Here is a 19140-nt window from a genome sequence, read left to right as displayed (position 1 = left end):
AACTAAATATACTGCTTTATAATAGCAAAAATAATAACCACAACTCTAAACAAACAAACAGCTCTGACAACCTTGTTCTATCTTTTTTCTTTTAACCTTGTTTTTCTATTGCTTCAGGTCTTCTTGTATGCCGACAATGACAAAGAGTCTATTTTTGGACACTTAGATTTCATGGTGAATAACAGCAACATCAGCAGCAGCACAGTACAATGAGTATCTTATGCCTCATGTTGTTAAATGCATGTGATAAAACACAGCTGGATTGGCACTCTTTGTACAGTGTGTATAGTTTTACTTTATTGTAGAAACAACAATAAAACAGTAGTTGTGAAACTAACTATGTGACCTTATCATATCAGTTTATACTATATTCTAGTGGTTCATATTCCTGAAATGAAATTATGGTTAAATAAACTACATCTCAAACAGTCTGCCCAGAGTTCCGTCCCTCCTTATCTGGTTGGCATTTCAGCTGTGACTTGGAAGCATCAAACGCTCCCATCCTTTCCTATCGCCTCAACCGTATCTAACTATCTAGATTCTAGATAGTCTAGATTTGTGGGACAAAGCCTTGAAGCGAACATCTCTGAGATTCCTGTCACAGTAGAATGAAGGACTGAATTTCATTTGCAGTTCTCAGAACATCAGAGACATTTTGTTGACCTGCTTCTTCAGTTCTAAACCTCCTGGATGAGAGTTTCTCTTCAAGACGTCCAGCTGGCTCCATAAAGCACTCTTCATGAGCATGAATTGAAAATGCAAGATGAACATTTTTTAAAAAACTTAAAAGAAACAGCATCCCATCTGTTGCACAATGCACACAGTACATCTGTTTTTACAAGGGTGGTTGGTTTGACTTGACTCGCAACTATAAATGTGTTTTTGCTTGAGAATGTTTGGAGAAAGGCCTTTTGAAGTCATTTGAAGTGTCGGATTACATTGCATTTATGTAATCCAATGGGTTACTTAGTACATTACTAACTACAAAAATTGCCATGTCATTTATATTCAGTAACTGACTACATTTCAAAGTAGTCACTTAATGAAAGGTCATGATGCACTACATGTTCCTGGTACAGGATCTGGGATCTTCACCTCTGCTTTAATGTGTACGGACTAGAATAACTAAAACACACATGCGGAATAGGCAGAGTGACAATGTGACAAATATATAGGATAGCTGTAATTATAGTGCATATACTGTGTTATCTAAGAGTGTAATGTCAGCACAGTGTTATGAAATCCTTTATGTGAATGGCACCTGAGGCAGCCAACAGGGTTTATTTTGAAGCAAAACACAGTAACTGTACCCATGTAAATAACTTAGTCATTAAATACGATATCTTTTAAGAGTTAAAATGCCTTTAAATGGCAAATTGAGATATATATTCATTAAATATATTGTCAGGCTGTTTCATCTCATCAAAGCAGGAAAGCAGTGATGAAGGTTTACTAAACTCTGTGTTTAATGAAAATGGTATAAATGTACTAAACAGCTCATTTAAGGTCCAATCTGCTAAACAATATAAGATAAAACCACAACAAACTGTTCATTTAATTGTAAAAAGACTTTTATTACATTCTTAAATCCACATATTGTATCACCATTGTGCAATAACACTGTGATAAAACCACTCGGGCTTTATATCCATACAACATAACATATCATAAATTATTTCTTATTAAAATCTATATTGATTTAATAATAATAATCTTAAAATAGAGTGAACATATCATAAAACAGAAGGATCATGACAAAAGAGAAACCTTTTAGGGAGACATCTTTAAAAACGCTTTTTAAAAAAATAGAATTACATCTCTCCAAGACAAAAAGGACACTAAACTGATGAGAAAAAAAAATAAAATAAAACAGTACATATAAGGATAAAAATTAAGAAAACAAAAGATCACAACAAAACCAACACAAGATTCAGAGATTATAATCAATCTTTTATATATATATACTTTTTTTTTTTTAATCATATTTACTTTTTTTTCACATCCTAATTCATCTATGACTCAAACTGAAAAAAGTCTTGCAATAATGATATTAGATGGGGGTAAAATCTTTGATACTTCTGAAATCAAACATTCACAAGAAGAACATGTATACTGTACACAGTGATCAAGGTTTTAAGGTCTTCTATGTCGGTGCAAGGTGTCTTGCTTAGCTAGACTAACGGCAGACACTGTAGGACAGAGAGCCCAGCTATCTCCCTGAGTAACTCTAAACAGAAATGTAAGAGCGGACCTTCAGTGCTGCCCCCTCCGGACGGCATTCGGGCCCGCAGAAAGTACACGACTCTTGTCTCATGTCTATCATTCGAGGACTGGGCGCACAAAGTATTGCACTTTGTTACAATCTCCAAGTGTCATCTGGCCACAGCAGCTGACTGCAGACCTGTGTTGTAGTTGGCTGTATATTTGGTTGATTACAATCTTAGAAGAAACTAGTGCTGTGAGGTTTACTGTGCTGGAGTGCTTGTGAAATATTATCATGTAAAAGATGGCAACAAAGGCCCAGCATACGGAGAACAATGGGAGAGACATTATTGCACAGTCCCACCATGCCACTGTCGTACGTCCCCTTAAAAAAGGGTAACACCCCTTCATACTGTGTGAGATAACATAAAGTATGGCTAACAGCACTATTCCAGCAGTGCAAGGATAACGTGGCCAATATATTAAATAGAGCTCCAACAGTATATCATGTGATTGTCTTACAGTTTTTCTTTGATTAGCTTGTTTCTAGTAGCTTCTTTACTTTGTTTTTCTTTATAGAAATTGAATCCGTCCCCCTGAAGACAAAGGTTTCACCCGGGCACACCCACATGTTTCTCCAGAGACCTTTCCTACAAAGATCTGTAACTAAATACGGCTTCCTGGACCCAAAGGCATAACCGGCTCTCAAATGACAGAAAACGCATATTTGGTATAAGCAGATCCAGCATTTTAGTTTGTCTTCTGTCCAGTTTTAAGAGCATAACACACATTGTTGTGACAGTTTTAGTCAAAACTGGCCTTCAAAGTTTTTAATTTATATAAAAAAAAAACAAAAGAAGCTCTCTGGCATAAACGCAGAAATACTAACTCAGGGGGGTAGCTGATGGCTCTGTCGACCCTTTTGCTGTGCCATGTAGTGTTTGAAGAGGGTGAGGTAGTAAGGGAGTGGGGGAAAGAGGAACTTGGGATTGAACTGTCCAATGAGAACACCGTGGCCGGCTGCAAGCGACAGCGCAGGCCGCCTGACCCCCGAAGCAGTGAAAGTTGGCGCAGACAGTAAATCCCCTCAAACTTTAACTCTAAGGAGCTTAAATAAGACCGTCACCCACCTGTCCCCTCTCTAGTCTTTGCCCCTCCTCCAAACATGTAGTCACTGTCATACTTCAACATCATTTACACCAAAAGTCATTTTTGGACCGGCTGGTTGAGATGCTGCTGGATGATTTTGGTGGGGGGGGGGGGGGCGATGACGCTCTTCTGCGGAGGGGCGGACATGTCCAGATGCTCCTCCATGAGAGCACAAGCCCCCGCAGTAGTCGGCTGCCCAACACCTTGTTCATGCAGCTCATCTACAGCATGGATGGAGGGGGCGTATCTAGCATTTCTCACTGGTTTAACATCAGTTTCACAGATGGTAGTTTGAGTGCGAACCCGTAAAATCTTGTTCCAAGAGTTCATTTTGGATTCTAACAAGTGCTAACGGTCAACTAGATTTTTCTTTTCAGCAACAACAATCTTTCCATCCCAGAACCCCCCAGCAGGCAGTGTGTTTGAGAGACCTGAGCACAAGTACAACATAACCCTGCTGCTCACTCAGGATGACTGCTCTTAACTTAAATGGGTTATAAATGTGTTATATGAGAAAGGAACATCTGAAAAATACTTTCACAATACCGCTGTGATTCTCTCAATCTCACTCTCTAAGTGGCATTTCCAAAAAAGGGGAAAAGGTATTAGGACTGAGGTCACTGATTGCATAAAAAAAAAAAAAAAAAAGTAAAAAAAAAATCAAAGAGCTCACTTACATCAGTGTCTGAGAGTGTGCTGGTAAAAACACCTACAAAGATCAGGATAAGTGCTATGTTTTGTGCTCTGTGTGCAAGAGTTTGTAGGTGCATGGTGGCGTACACTGTTGCTAAAAATTCACACGGTAAAAAAAACAAAATAGAAAAAGTAAAACCCTGTCTGATTGTGAGTTTGATCATGGTCCCTTTAAACAGTTTGTTCATACATCACAAAACTGCAAAATGTGGGCACTACCAAAAAAAAAAAAAAAAAAAAAAAAAAAAAAAAAAAAAAAGTGAATGAAACTGTTGCTAGACTGAGAAGTGAAACAGGCATCATTACTGCAAATCTCCACAAAGTGGTTGAAGATCTTTAAGTATGTACATTCTATGTAAAGCCGAGGGCTGTGCTGAGCGGTTAAGGGGAAAAGGGGTACATTCAACAATAGCTTACAGGAACTGTGAGAACAGTGAAAGTCAGATTTATACTCGAGAGGAATTCGACACGATGAGAGATTTAAGGTCTCGTCATAGAAAAATATTTTTGAGAATAAAAATTACGTAGGCTACTCTTTAATAATTTCTCCGTAAAAAAAACGAGGTAACATGCACTGAGTACCCAGCAGCAGTTCCTGTAGTGTTACGGTGAAGCTGGGGCGGGAGGTGGGAGGAGTGTGTCCTAAAGTGTAGCGTGCAGGATTGTCATTGAGCTGCTGGTTGGTTTTGCCTCAGCTGGTTGCCACATTTTTACATCTCCCCCCCCCTTCCTACACCTCAGTGTCTCTATTTTAATCACGCTGTTGTCGCTAAACGGTGTTAGCCCTCTGTGGAGTCTGGGAAGGTGATTTCACTGCCAAAAACCTCCCTGTACAGCGGTGGAAAGGTGTACGCTGTCTCAGGGTGAACCAGGCGGAAAAACTCCAGTTTGTCGATGTGAAGGTTACAGATGGACTTCATTGTGGGAAGCTTGGACACCATCTAGAGGGGAGATACAGAGTAGCAGAATGAGTTAAAAGAGGAAACGGGCATCAATTAAACATCAGTGTTTTTTTTGAGTGGTGCAGCAGGATTTGTACCTTCGCCAGCTTCTCTTCTGATGCTCCCTCTTTTTGTAAGCAGCGCTGCAGAGCGACGTAGACTTTCTCTTGCAGCTTCTGTACCTTCTGAACATCTGTCAGCCAGGGTCGGTCTGAGGGAGATCACAGTGACAAGATGCTGTTGTTACCGTTGCCACGTTACAGTTATGAAGCTGCAGCTGATTTACAATGTCAAAATACCCTGGAGAATAATACAAAATGCGCTGAGCATTACATGTGTTTTGTGGCAGTGGCAGAGTCAGGATATTTGAGGGGCATGGGGTGAATACAGTAAAAAGGGTATGTATGCTGGGGGGCATGCTATATATTTGTATTAAACAGAAGGCACTTCACCATGATTTCTCCAACTGGAAGAGCATCCAAGAGGGAAGTTTATAATGTTTTATCTCCCATAGAGGGCACAAGTGTTTTGTTGTTTAATTTTGGCAGATTGAGTTCTTATATTTTACAACTGCTGACCAATTTTTAAAGCATGTCATAGCTTATCAGACTGATTAAGGCAGCCGCTGGCCTTCACAGCATAATAAAAGATGAGTTTGTGGAGACATGCAACTTCTCTGAGATAAGTGGCAGAGGAAGGTCTGGCTGTGCCTATTAGTGTTCTGGCAGAGAGGGGAAAATTGCTCTAGCTTGTTTGTATTTCTTCAAACCAATCAAAGTCTGGGCCAATGCTTGTTTTGCTGGAACAGTTTGCATTCCTTGGCATTAAAATGGCAAAATTCATGCAAAAGAGCCACACAGGCCTGCCTTATTGCATCTACCTATCGACAGATCTGGCCATTTCCATTGTGAAGTTGGTTAGCCTGTTGTTGTTTCACTTAGCGATGTCAACTTTGAACAGTAAAATGCAGCTGATGGAAAGAGAAGAAGAACACCACCAGAGCTACTTGGCTAATGAAGGCTCACACCCACAGATTAAAGTTTTATTAGCATTGCATCATAATGCAGCTGTCAGCAGGGACCATTTTCAAACCACTTCTTGTTGCAGTTTTTATGATTTCACGGCTGCCAAATGCCGTTGCAGTGACAAGGTTTTTTTTTTACTCTCTGTAAGCTGATTTTAAGACTCTAGTAAAATGAAATCATCGTCTGGCTGTAAAGGAGGACTGTAAAAATGTATGTTACACTTTGTAAAATGTACATCAGTGAAGTCAACTGTACAAAGTTCGCAGCTATTACGGAAGGCTACCACCTATGAAGGAGTCTCCCACTGGGATTTAGCCAGGGTCCTGTCAGCGGCAGTACTGCTGCCACGGATGCAGCATTGCAGATGTACGTTGTAATTTTCCACTGATTATAGGCAAATCTGAAGTGTATTAAAGTCTGTTACCGTACCAGCAAACAGATTTTTCTCCTTAACTTGTAGGGTATTTGGATATGATGTGGGAAACACTGTGAAGCAGCCTTTTCTGGGTTTAATTCACAAATTCAGTATGAGTGTAAATACTACAGCGAGCAGGTACACACAAGCCTGTCTCACACATTTAGTTAACGAAATGTGATCTCACCTGGTGAGAGCAGCACTGCAGCACTGAAGAGAGCCATCTCCTCCTCAGACATCTGTATACGGCTCAGGCTCTTAGCCAAGTCAAACACTGCATTCACAAGGTCGTCACAGCCTGGAGTGAAGGAGGAGGAAAACACATTTATCAGCAAAAGCAGAACAAACGGCGGTGATAACTTGACAAAGATGAAACAGAACAAATCCGCTCTTCCACGTTTCATCGAGCTTGTGTATTGACTCACTGAGCGCTTTGAAGAGCTGAGCACTGGCAAACTTTCCGTTGAAGAGCAATGTGTTATTGATGGGGTTATAGGCCCGACACATACGGATCAGGAGGACATCCAAGCAGCCTGTGGACAAATACACAAAACATAGAGAAAAAAGATTAGAAGCATATACAAACATTAATGGCCACTGAACCAAGATGAACATACAAATGAAGGAAACAAGATGGGCACTTGAAGAGCGCAGATGTCCAACAAGGCTCTTCTACACTGTAAATTTTAAAAGTTGACATAAAAAATAGTCAGGAAACCGATTACCCCATAAGATACCAAGTAAAGTTAACAATTTTAAGTTGCTCAAACTTTTTAGATCATATAATTTAAATGCGATGGTCTTTTTCACTGGGTAATCCTGAGGTAATCCTTTTCCTGACTTTCTTCAAATAAAGTCAAGTTTTAAGATTTACAGTGTTTGGTAATGTGGTGGTGATTTTTCTGTATGAAGTTACTAAAAACTACATGTGTCGGCTAACCTAAAACCTTAGTGCTTCCTGCAAAATGTTTATTGTGATATGGAGCTCGGTCATAAATGTGCACAAAAAGAAGGGTCCAGTTGCATGTGAGATTAGCTGAGACTACACCTGACCGAACACTTAATTCCTTTTCAGGCTAGAGCTGACGGTGATAATGATGAGATAATGGCAATTTAGCATTAATGATGTGGAAAATATCAGTGAAAGGAGAACAGTCACCAGCTCAATTGGCGGTGTGATAAATGTGATCAAGGCAGACAATGCACATTGTCTTTGGTTCACACATGACACAGAACATGTTTGCATTGGTTACTTTAAATGATTGTGTCACAGTAGTGCTTGGCCGTGGATTTGTTATCTGTTATGTGTTATCTTTTTCTCCACCCTTCAGGCGTGGACCAGGTTTAGCAGATAATCTACAGGTGTCGTAAGTCTTTACCGAAAGAAAAATAACTTGGATGCCACTGAAAGCCAATAATCTCTTGTTCTGACTGATTTAGTGTTTTGCTGCTCACTGAAAACCCTCCATCTCTTTCAACTGTTCCGTACATGAGGTAATAGATCACACTGAGGCCTCCGTGACTTCCATGCTGAGGCACTTTACTGAATGACGACCAGCGTGATGGAAACAAGGTCGGCCATTCTTTAGAGGCAGAACAGCCATGCACCTTTTCAAGTCACACTGCTCGCATGTGATTTTTTTGAACTCTGTGAAGTCAGCTCCCACTTGAGGCTAATACACTGTTCATATGACAGAAGCTGTCTGTGTCACAGCTACACGACTGTAGAGCCATGAACATGGAGCGGGCTGGCTGCCTTGTTGGAGGCTCCTGACTGTTTTATGTGTACATTTCAGACTGCAGGCAAGTGTGTATGTCTGTGTGTGTGTGGTGTGTGTGTGTGTGTGTGTGTTTGTGTGCTGACCTGCTTTGAGGAGGATAATCTGATCGTTCTGACAGAGGTCCATGAAGCCGGTGATGCGCTTGGCAAACTCCACCACATACTGGATTGCGTTGGTGATGTGAATGGCACATTGTTGCCACATCACCTCAGCTGACTGAAAGAGAAAAACACGGGGAGGCTGTTACTAGAGCTGCAGCAACTGGAGGGTGTCATAAAAGTTGCATTGTTCTCTGCTGACTCTGATTTTTAGACACCCAGGACTGATGTGATTACTGCTAAAAGACGTCCTGACCTAGTGTGATAATATTTGCTGCGTCTCTTGTGGCAAATGTGTGATTAAAAATGTTTGTATGTTCACTGTATGGCTGGACTATGGTGATAAGAAGGCAGCACTTGTTTTTGTTTTGGGGAAACTTCTTCACTGTTGATTTTTTGTACGAGGTTACAAGCTGAAAACACGATTATCAAATTATCGATTTTATTTTTTTGGATCCTTGAAGCAACTAAAACAACAAAAACAGCTGTCTTGCCACGGCCTCAGGTCCTAAAGAGCTTAATCTGGCTAGTGCAAAAAAAAAAAATTTTCAGTATAGTGAAGCAAAGAAAGCCCTGTTTTAGTTTTTAATCCTTAGAAATACTACACTTCTCTTTATCTGTTGAATGTGTAACCATGATTGATGTGTTTTTGCCCCATGATTTCAGAACCTTTACAATTTGTCTTGTTCTTCAGTTCGTAAGTTTGTTCTTCTCCCTTTGCTGAACCTTCCTGAGGGAATTCAGATGATGGCCTATTCTCTTTGCCTATGGTGTTGTCAGGAAGTCAGATCAGCTGACAGTCATTGTCTTGCAAACTGTCCAAGGGTCATTGCCCTGGCTGCAAAGTTCTGCCTCGCAAAATAAAACACTGTAAGGCTCTTCAGATTAGAATGAAGCAGCCAGGCTTCTTGCTGATGGTCTCCTCTTACAGATGCATCAGTGTCAAGACTACTTCATAATCAGTTTAAAGTCATTTCACTACATTAGAGAAACCACATTAGATAAATGCTTGTGTCATACATACCTTGATCTGGTATGAGCGTGTCTCCTCTGGGTTGTACACGGTCCACGCCATTCTCTTAAGCTCCTCTGTGCTGTACTGGCTCGTCTCAACGTGGGACTTCACCACACTCTGAGTTATACGCTCTGAACAGAGGGAAAGTTTGCAGATGAGATCCATGTTGCTTTTAGGACATTTAGCTATGATACAGTAGCTCGGTGTTAAAGGATTTATACTGACCTATGTCAAGCAGGGAGCATCCCTCGGGCAGCGGGTTGAGGATAGCATGTGAGAAGAGACCAGAGTCGTGCAACAGCTGGTACTCGTGCTTGATGTGGTTGCCGTCTACAAAGTCCAAGTTGGTCTGTTCTGGTGAACTCTGAGAGGATGAGCTGCTGCCTGCGCTGCCGCCCAGCATGTCCAGGTTACAGTAGTCTTCACCCCCATCCTCTGGGGTCAGCGGCAGGTCGAAAAGCAGACCTTCTGGCAGTGTGCTGATGTCGTCCAGATTGCTGAGCCCAGCGCTGGAGCCTCTTCTGTAGGTGCAGCCGTGGTTGGCCATGTCGCCGTTCTCCTCACGGGCACCGAGGCCCGCACACTCCTGGGACTGTTGGTGCTTCTGTACCTCTGCGTACAGGCTGTCACGCTGCTTTTTGGACATTCGACCAAACTTGACCGCTGTGAAAGGAGGATGTAAAGACAATGATTAAACATTCAAGAAGGTATGGTCTTGGTGGAACGAGGATTAAGTGACTCATTCAATGCGATAAGCAAAGAGTGGGAGGTGGAAACTCTTGAGGTAATTAAATATAGATCGAGGAGCTGAACTCACCATCACGGCTCATACCCAGAGCGAGACACTTCTGCAGCCTGCAGTGCTGACAGCGGTTACGGTTGGTCCGGTCAATAAGACAGTTCCTCTGTCGGGAGCAGGAGTACATAGCATTGTTCTGCTGGCTGCGTCGGAAGAAACCCTACCAACAAAGACACAAGCACACGCGCAAAGTGATTCGGTGAGCATCTAAGCGCTTTCACGACTGAATTAACAGGTGTTAACAAGAACACCTCAATGTTTTTGATGACTGATGAAGGACAGGTTATAGCTCACCTTGCAGCCTTCACAGGTGATGACACCATAGTGGATCCCTGATGATTTGTCCCCGCAGATTTTACAGGGAATCACCTCTATTTGAGCTGATGAAAGAGGACAGGGGAAAAAAATCAGTAAAATAGCAAAACACTTTTAATTAGGTACCTGAAAACACAGGGAAAGCATATTATGAAACACTAATTGCTGTCATTGATAATATCAGACACAACACTGTGTATTTCTTGCATCTTACAAAATGCAGTTGACAACGACAATTAATCAATAAGTCAATAAATAGGAGGCAGATGGAAAACTGGTCTCTCCAGTGGGAGAATTTGCAGCTTTTCTTTGTTTTGTCTGTGATTATTTTTGAGCTGTGGGCTGTTTAATGCAAAGATGTCACTTGTTGAGCATTCTTCTTTATTCTCTGACATTTTAAACATGGGACAATTAATTGATTAATGGAGAAAATCAAAAAAAAAAAAAATTGATATAGGGAATGGAGATAATTTTGGCAGCCCGTCAATGATAAAACAGCATGTGAGGAGATTTTTATCCATTTCAGTTGTTATTCATTTGCTATATAGATAAACATATACATTATGGATGCATTTTAAGCAGTTTCATTCATTGATAGTCAGCTGCCTTAAAAATTGATAATAGGTTATTCATTAATAGGTTTAATATATGAAATATGTAGAAACTGGTGAGGTGAGGAGTTAAAAAAGATAGTAAATTAAATAGCAACTGAAGTTAACAACATACTTTTAGATGTCTATTAAAGCATTAATCGGTTGAATGTATTGAGAGTCCAACCCAGCAATGTAAACACACGTCTGGCCACTGTCCAGCAGCATTGTGAAATGGGTGCAAGTCGCAAGAACATTCAACATTTGCTTTTTAGGCCTATCACACTGATTGTAGATACTGTCAATAAAACAGCTCAGTTAAATCAAATGAAGTGGGCAGCCTATAAATAATGAGTATTTACTTTAGAACGCCCTGATTTCTTACTCAAACAAGTTCATACAACACACATATCCCTCCAGTCGCTTGTGAAAAATACATGTAACTTGAACAAAAGACTAGTGTCTAAAGTGACATCTGTGCACTGAAACAATAAACTTCACTGAGGGTGACTTGTAGTGACATTTAAATGAACGCGAGCATCTATTTCTGCACTACAAAGGTTTTCTTATCGGCACATATTGGACAACATATTCACCGGTATCGATTCACAGCCAACTGCAAGTGCATGTGAAATTTCTCAGTGCAAGCAGACTCACAAGACATTATATGATAGTCAACAGTTCAAAGTTTAGCTAATAATAATGACTATGTAACAAAGTGTGGCAGGAGTGTGTGGAAACAAGAGAAGCGCCAAAAGCACATGACTGACAAAGTAAACTAGGTGGCTATACATTATACACCTTGTGTTGATGTAGACGCCTGAGCCTTCTTACCCAGGAACAGCCTGTTCTTTTCATTATGTTGTTTATCTAAGTAGCTGGGCCTCCTCAAGCCCAGAATAGCAGGTCAATTGCATTAGCTGAGGCCCGGGGTTATAAAGTTTCACAGCTCTCTCTCTCTCTCTCTCTCTCTCTCTCTCTCCATTTTTCCATCTCTGAAGATCAACAAAATGTTAGCGAGTTAACAAAAGGCTTACTGCTGTGTGGCTGAACCCTCCGAGGCCTAACAATTGTTATCCGGAAAACAACTTCAACACTGTTTACTGTGAAGACTGTGTGAGAGTTTTGATTTGGCTCTGGCTGCAGGGCATGCCAAACAATCACTAAAGCACTTTTGCTGGGTCACACAGGTTATTAGGTAACCTGAAAATCGCAGCAGCAGTAGCGGCAGCAGTAGCGGCAGCAGTAGCGGCGGCTCCAACCAGCCAACACTGTTCTCCTTATAAACTACTCACAAATGGACCAATCACATGAGTCACTGTGTGTGGGGACAGAAATGCGTCACACGCTGAGGTAAAGCACAAGAGGCTGGTGACTGACATTAGTCTGAAAATCACAAGATTTCCCTAAACAGTGGCTGTATGTGCAGTGTAGATGACATATTTCAGCGTTTCTGGCTGGATAGAATCCCTGTTGGCCGACACATCTGAGAGATATAAATAAATAAAGTGGCCAGTGGAAAAAAAAATCAACTGCTCCCTTTATCGCTCCCCCTCCAGAGCCTCACCCCACCCTTCAGCCTGTTATATAACTGCCGTCTGGCCGCATTCCACGAACACACTCATTCAAAGGTGGTTGCTTTGGCAACGGTGTGACGATCCTCCCTCCCCCCTCCTATTGGCTTCAGAGTGGGCGGCTTTCTCTGTGACTCGCCGCCTCACCTGCCTGTCAGCTGAGCGGCACCGTCAGGCTCGGGAGCAGGAGCTGCTCCACTGACACAGTTTCCCATTCAGTGAAGGGGGGCGGTGCCTGTGGTGGTAAGCAGCCTCACAAGGAACACATCCTGATTTCTTGCGGGTTTTAAGGTGGAACCAAATATGGCACAAGTTAAAAGAGGGTGGAGGCCTTCTTCTTTTTGTTATGGAGGTTAAACAACGCAAGGTTTGATGACTGAAAGATGGATGACCGGCTGAAACCACCACAGTGGAGGTTTTACAACTTGTGCAACATCTGGAAGTCCTTCCAGAAACATCAGTACAGTAAGCTGCAGCAGGGGGAACAGACGTAGCTAATAGTAGCTCTCAACTTGTTGCAGCATGTCAAGTATTTGAGTGAAATTTCAGCTGTGTTTGAGCTTGACCATAAATCTATTTTTACTCCGGCGCAGTTGGCTGCCCAGAGATTCCTTCTGCCGCTCTGATCTGGAGGCAAATAAATGTTGCATAAGTCACAACACGGCACAGAAGTAAACCATGTACAATGTCAGTAACAGTGCACTAACGGAGCCGTCTCAGACACATGAGAGGAGTCTAATCTGAGAACATTAATTTTCTGGTATGTTGCACCCCGGCTCAGGCCTGAACAACAGTTTCTTTATTCCCATAAGAGTTTGTTTAGGACATTTCCGTGAAGTCAAAATGTCACAGAAACACTGATACTGATGTCTCAGAAAGAATTTGACCGCTACTAATGTCTGCTAAAAATGTTTAAGCACAATCATCTGAATATTTTGAATTATGTAACTTGGCCTGGTTAGATGAATACCTGACATCTTGTACTGAAGTATAGTAGATATTGTGCTAGTTGCACACATGTGACCAAGATAGTGACACCCTGGAGCCCTGATGTACATTATCAAATTATAATCCCTGAATGTGTTTGGCACTTTAATGGTGAAGCTGTTTAAGACAGACTGACTACCTTTATATAAAATGTATCTGCAGGCTGGCTTGTAAATTAGTTCATAATTGGTATTATATTTTATGGCCTTATTGCAGAGAAACTTAAAAACACTACAAAACTGTCAATCGTTCTAGTTTCTAGACATTTCTGTGTCAGTGTGTCGATGCGTCTCTGTCGATCAGCACTTTTCTTAATCAGTGCAGTAAACCTGTACAGGGGAGACTTTGCGCTCTCATCCCAGCTAATCAAACAGAGTCCAAGGTCTTATTTACCTTGCACTTTACGTTTACCTGACATACTGTATACTTAACCTACATTCTGAGGGGCTCCCAGGGCCTCAATGGAAGGAAAGGCATGCGTTGCATATTGTGCAACATACTGTAAAGTTAGATCACCAAAAAAGCAGCTTTGTATGGTCAAAGCTGGCTGGTTTTTTTTTTAATGTCCTCTGTCTGCCATTCTCTATATCCACAGGGCGTCAACTACCATGTGTCTTCCTCCCAGTGATGACAGCTTTCTCTCCTCACTGACCTACCTATAGGAGGCAGATAGTACAGTATGGCCTAGAACTCACCCCGAACTCTTAAAAATGCACGGTGTGTGGGTAATTCACTCAGCAGATGCTGCGATAGTGGAATAAGAGGTATGAGCGTACACCTGGTGCACTTAACTGTAGCTACAAGAAAGTGTTTGAACAGAAACAGTGTTTTTATTAAAAAAAACTGGGACATTTCCAGCTGTGTCACAGAGTACATTATGTACAGAGAGACAAATAAGAGACACGCATCTCTACATATTTATTCTAATTAATTTGTGAGATGTTCTCTCTGCCCTTGTGACAGGAAATATTTTCTTTTGTCTTTCTGTGACACTGTTGGCATGATGTAATGTAGCATTAACATTTTCTTCAGTCTTCAGTCAAGTCTTCAGGTAGAGTATTTACGTATGTGCACACCCTGAAGATCCTGAAACCATTTTCACTTTTTGTACTTCCCTTTGTTTTGTTTGTTTTTTTTCGTTTATCCCACTATTAACATGAGTTTCATGCAAACTGGATGACTTTACAGATTCCTTGCAAACAATCTTCTGATGAATAAGGTTTAATATTCTACATACTTGCAACAACAACAAAGCCCCACCTGCCAAGACACCAGGCTTCACCCTCTGTGCCTCTGTAATCCCTCGCCATTGATCAGAGGAGATAAGGCACATTCACTTGATCGTGCTGTTTGTGCAGCCCGAGCCCAAGTGGGCCTCCAGACTGAGGAATTCAGTGCACAGCGTGTAATTTAGCATGCTGCTCCGAACCGCAGGAACAAATTTAGGGACTGTGCTGCAGCAAGACTTAATTTTTTTTTTTTTTTTTAAATTTGGATACCACTTATCCTTTAGCCCTCTCGGAGGATATGATATGGGCCATAAACTTAACAGAAAAACATTATTCTCATGCAAACATTATGTACAATTATGTGCCGCAGAAAAGAATTGTATGCCCAGAAGTCAAGAGACTTGAAGCTTCAAATGAGGCGAGTGGAATCTTGGCGTGCAGTTGTCAAAAGAGAAAGGGCACCTTGACACATACTGTAGCTCACTGTGAACTTGCCCAAGGCTGCACACTCAACAGATAGTGGCTCCGGGGCTGAGCTCAGCACAGTGGTGGCCTTGGGGAGCAGAGAGGGGGGCCCTTCCTCTTTACTGCCACGCCACCTCTGATCCTGGGCTTACTGAGCTGCACTGAGGCGCAAAATCTGACACAGCTTTAATGCCGTTTGTTTATTGTAACATGTTGCATCTGACCTGCCTAACCTGTTTGTGCGTTTACAAGAATAACTCCGGGACAAACGAGTCCGACCGCATCGTTGATCGCAATCGATCACGCTGCTCAGACAGTTTAATCTATTCGCTCCTTTCATGCATTTTACTTGAAGACTGGGGATGACTGGGTAAATAACGTGGCAGTTCTCGAAATCAGATTGACAAGCCGTGCTGGACTGGGCTGAAACACACTCTGGTTGATGTAAGTAACCTTAGCTGACAGAGGAAACTGAGCTTAACTGAACCCTGCTGTGCTTCGTGGTTACATGTGGGCTCACTGTGCCCATATCCTGCTTGTCACAGCGGTGCATGACTTTGACCTCAAACAAGCGCCACAAAACCAATCATCAGTTCTAACTGCTGAAATACACTTCATGAGTAAAATAAATTATAAATTCTAAAAAATAAAAAAAGGCAGTGTGCATCTTGCAGTGGTGCATTCATATCAGGCTCAGATGGTATCTGCAGAGAGGAGCGCTCTGCCCTCACAACTGATTTAAATTATCAACGTTGTTTCATCAGTGATGACGACAAACCATGCTCCTCCACCCTCATACACACACACACACACACACACACACACACACACACACACACACACACACACACACACACACACATCGCTGTAATCCTCAGTGACAGAACTAGGTCAATGGAGCACCTCTTCTCTCTCTGACATCCCCTCTCTCACTGGCCACCATAGTGCTGACGCTGAAAACAAAAACACGCTGGCTCATGAACTAACTGATGAAAATAAAAAAATTAAAAACACTGTTAAACACACCATAAGTACTCCCAGGTACAATAAAACACCAAGTGCAGTAAAGAAAAAAGAAAAAGAGAAGAACACGTGTCAGCAGCAAATCTGTCAAACTCATGCATTCATTAAAAGTGATATCGAAGTGAAATAAATCACAGCAGGTTGGAACGTGAGAGAAATCCAAGAAAAAAGGGACTACTTTCACCACGAACAATTCCTCACAACAGATTTTCCTGAGGGTTCACAGCCTCTGAATCACTCCGCTCGCTCCCTCCCTCCCTCCCTTCTCTCTCTTACATAACTGGAGTCGTTTGCCGGTTAAGCAAAGTAATCCAACTCAAACACAAGGAAAACTGAAGAAATGCACCAACAACACGTTACAGTCCAATACAAACACATTGTTCTAGGATATTTTCGTATTGAATTTTATTTCCAGACTGACTGAAAATAAAAGATATTCCACTTTAGGACACCGCAACATGCGCACATAACGCCTAAACGCGTAATAAACTTTGAATATCACGGGGTGACGAGTTAAATGTTTACACAGAGTCTGAATAAAGTCAGAAAACAGGTTTTTTAATTCTATTTCTCTTCGTGATGCAATCTGGTATTTATCCCAGCGCGCGCCTGCAGCCTACGCACTTCGGACTTCGCTCTCCAAGCGGTGCCTTTTCACACTCAGGAGTCATTTGCAAACACCAGGAGAGTCAAAGAAATAAGAGTCACACAATTTGCAAGTAAATAAATATATAAATAAAAATACAGAAAGAATACAAGACAACATGAATAAAAACAACAGCTCACCTCTCATGTCTGCGGTGAAGTGTAGCCAACTCTTCAAGTCGTACAACTCCAGGTGGAAACCAAGTGAAGGGACAGCACTGGGAGGAACGCGCACTTACTCGCTCCAAAGCGAAGCAGCTGAAAACTCAAACAACACCAAATCCTCATATGGATTTTCTACCGATTTATTTTTCTCCAGAAGCGCCGACCTTAAACATAAATAGGAGCGCGTTAGTTGTTTTTCAGACGTGGTCGTTCTCGGCGGGCTCTGCGCAGGCTCAGACGTGCCGTCGTGGTAAAACACCTCTGAAGTAATAACTCAGCTGCGGCTGCTCGGCTCCTCTCGGCTCCGTCCTGCTCTCTGCTGCTGTAACCTAGTTTCGGCGCGTGGACTACACATGATCCTCACCCGCGGTCCGCCCGCCTCGTGCCCTGTGAGCTGACGTGCGCGCGCCACCCTCTGCGCGCTTGAAGCAAGCGCTCGCGTGCGTGGGAAAGTGTGGCAGTGTGTCAGTCCCGAGCGACAGTGAGCCGGCGTGGGAACTGTTTGATAACAAGGGCACCGTTTTATTTCCTGACACATTATTTCCCCCCCTTTTTTTAATAGTCAGCAGCAGCGTTTTTACTCTCAGCCCACCACTGACCCCCAGTGAAAAGGAGAAGAGCATTTAAGTACAGAATAATATCACAACTATCAATATGTGGGCTGTGAATTACTTACAGACTTTAGACTCTAGCCATGCACAGTACACACCGAGGCAATGAGAGAGCCGCTCAAAGTTCAAATAATCTTGCTTTCATTATCTGTCACTCATCAAATCAAATCGGTTTTGTTTATTCATACAGCACAAAATCACAACCACATCGCCTCCGTGGGCTTTACAGTCTTTATAGTTAGCGACATCCACTATCCTTAGACCCTCGATTCGTGTGAGGGAAAACTTGGCATTTTGCGAAAAAAACAAAAAACAAAAAAAAAACACAACAAAAACAAACAACTTTTAACAAATAAATAAATAAATAATCGAAACAACAACAACAACGACAACAAAACCCCGAGAAGAGCCACAGAGGAGGGATCCTTCTCCCGTGTACCGAACACAAAAGCGAAATCACACTTTACAATTTGCATTGACAGTATATACACCTTATATAATACATGCTAAGTGTGTGTTATGTCACCCAGTTATGATCATGCAACCCCACGAGTAGCTGACTTCATCTAAACACTATATTCAATCTAATCAATGATATTTGAGGAAATAGTTGAGATTAAGGAAGATTCCAGCTTCTAGAAAAAAAGGTTACATAATAAAAAATATAATTTAATTTAAAGTGAAGGTCACCCATACAGAGTGTTTTAGAGAGTCTTATATTAAGTGCATATTTACATAGTGACAAAATGTACCTAAGTATTAAACTTGCAAGTAAAAGTAAAATAATACATATATTAACATGTAACTTTGGGTCATATGATTATCAGCCTTGATCACTGTTGCATATTGATGACATATTCAGCATTTTAATTTTTTGTAATCTAATAAAATAAGATATAAAAAAATGTGAAGTATGAGTTGAAGTATAAAGTCACATAAAATGGAAATACTCAATTCAAGTACCTCGAAATTGAACTTACAAGGACAGCACTTGAGTTAATATGCTTAGTTACATTATCCATCATGGTCAGACAGACGGGAGCAAGTGTTTAAAAATCTAAAACAGCTACATGGTATTATACAATGATCTAAGACTTCCACTTGAATGATCCTGTATGGCACAGAAAAATGTGCTGATGATAAAATCTGTATTTTATCATGATGATAAAATCTGTATTTTATCATCAATTTTAGCAGCATGGACACATTATACAATACTGATAAAGAATGTGCATATGAATGTTTCTTCACTTGCTCTAAAAAAAAAAAAAAAAAAAAGGCCCACATTTCTGTCACCTTCAACACAAAATATGACGCATGCATGTATTTGGTTGTTATGTAAGGACTGCTGCTACAACAGCACGAGACAAACAGGGAACGAGGGAGATAGAAAACATCATAGAAACATCCGCTTAAAG

General features: G+C 41.5%; 1 protein-coding gene across 1 annotated transcript; it reads right to left on the bottom strand.

Annotated features, from left to right (window-relative positions):
• Window positions 1-1549: 1549 nt before the first annotated feature.
• On the bottom strand, window positions 1550-17480 carry rorca (RAR-related orphan receptor C a). Its single transcript, XM_037115488.1, has 10 exons — window positions 17088-17480; window positions 10413-10498; window positions 10137-10278; window positions 9545-9982; window positions 9329-9450; window positions 8290-8422; window positions 6851-6958; window positions 6613-6723; window positions 5084-5196; window positions 1550-4985 (listed from the first exon to the last, which is right to left on the bottom strand). The coding sequence occupies exons 1-10, from the start codon at window positions 17092-17094 to the stop codon at window positions 4824-4826; spliced, it is 1422 nt and encodes a 473-aa protein (XP_036971383.1). The 5' UTR covers window positions 17095-17480; the 3' UTR covers window positions 1550-4823.
• Between the last annotated feature and the right edge of the window lie 1660 nt (window positions 17481-19140).

The sequence above is a fragment of the Acanthopagrus latus genome, chromosome 11 (genome assembly GCF_904848185.1).
Source record: "Acanthopagrus latus isolate v.2019 chromosome 11, fAcaLat1.1, whole genome shotgun sequence".
NCBI classification, from domain to species: Eukaryota; Metazoa; Chordata; class Actinopteri; order Spariformes; family Sparidae; genus Acanthopagrus; species Acanthopagrus latus.
This window is presented reverse-complemented; position numbering and strand designations above follow the sequence as displayed.

Coding starts and splice junctions, on each gene's coding strand:
- rorca (XM_037115488.1), bottom strand. Junction 9,983..10,136: donor TCTGGGTATGAGCCGTGATG/GTGAGTTCAGCT, acceptor CTCCTTTCACAG/CGGTCAAGTTTGGTCGAATG. Junction 8,423..9,328: donor CACGCTCATACCAGATCAAG/GTATGTATGACA, acceptor TTTCTCTTTCAG/TCAGCTGAGGTGATGTGGCA.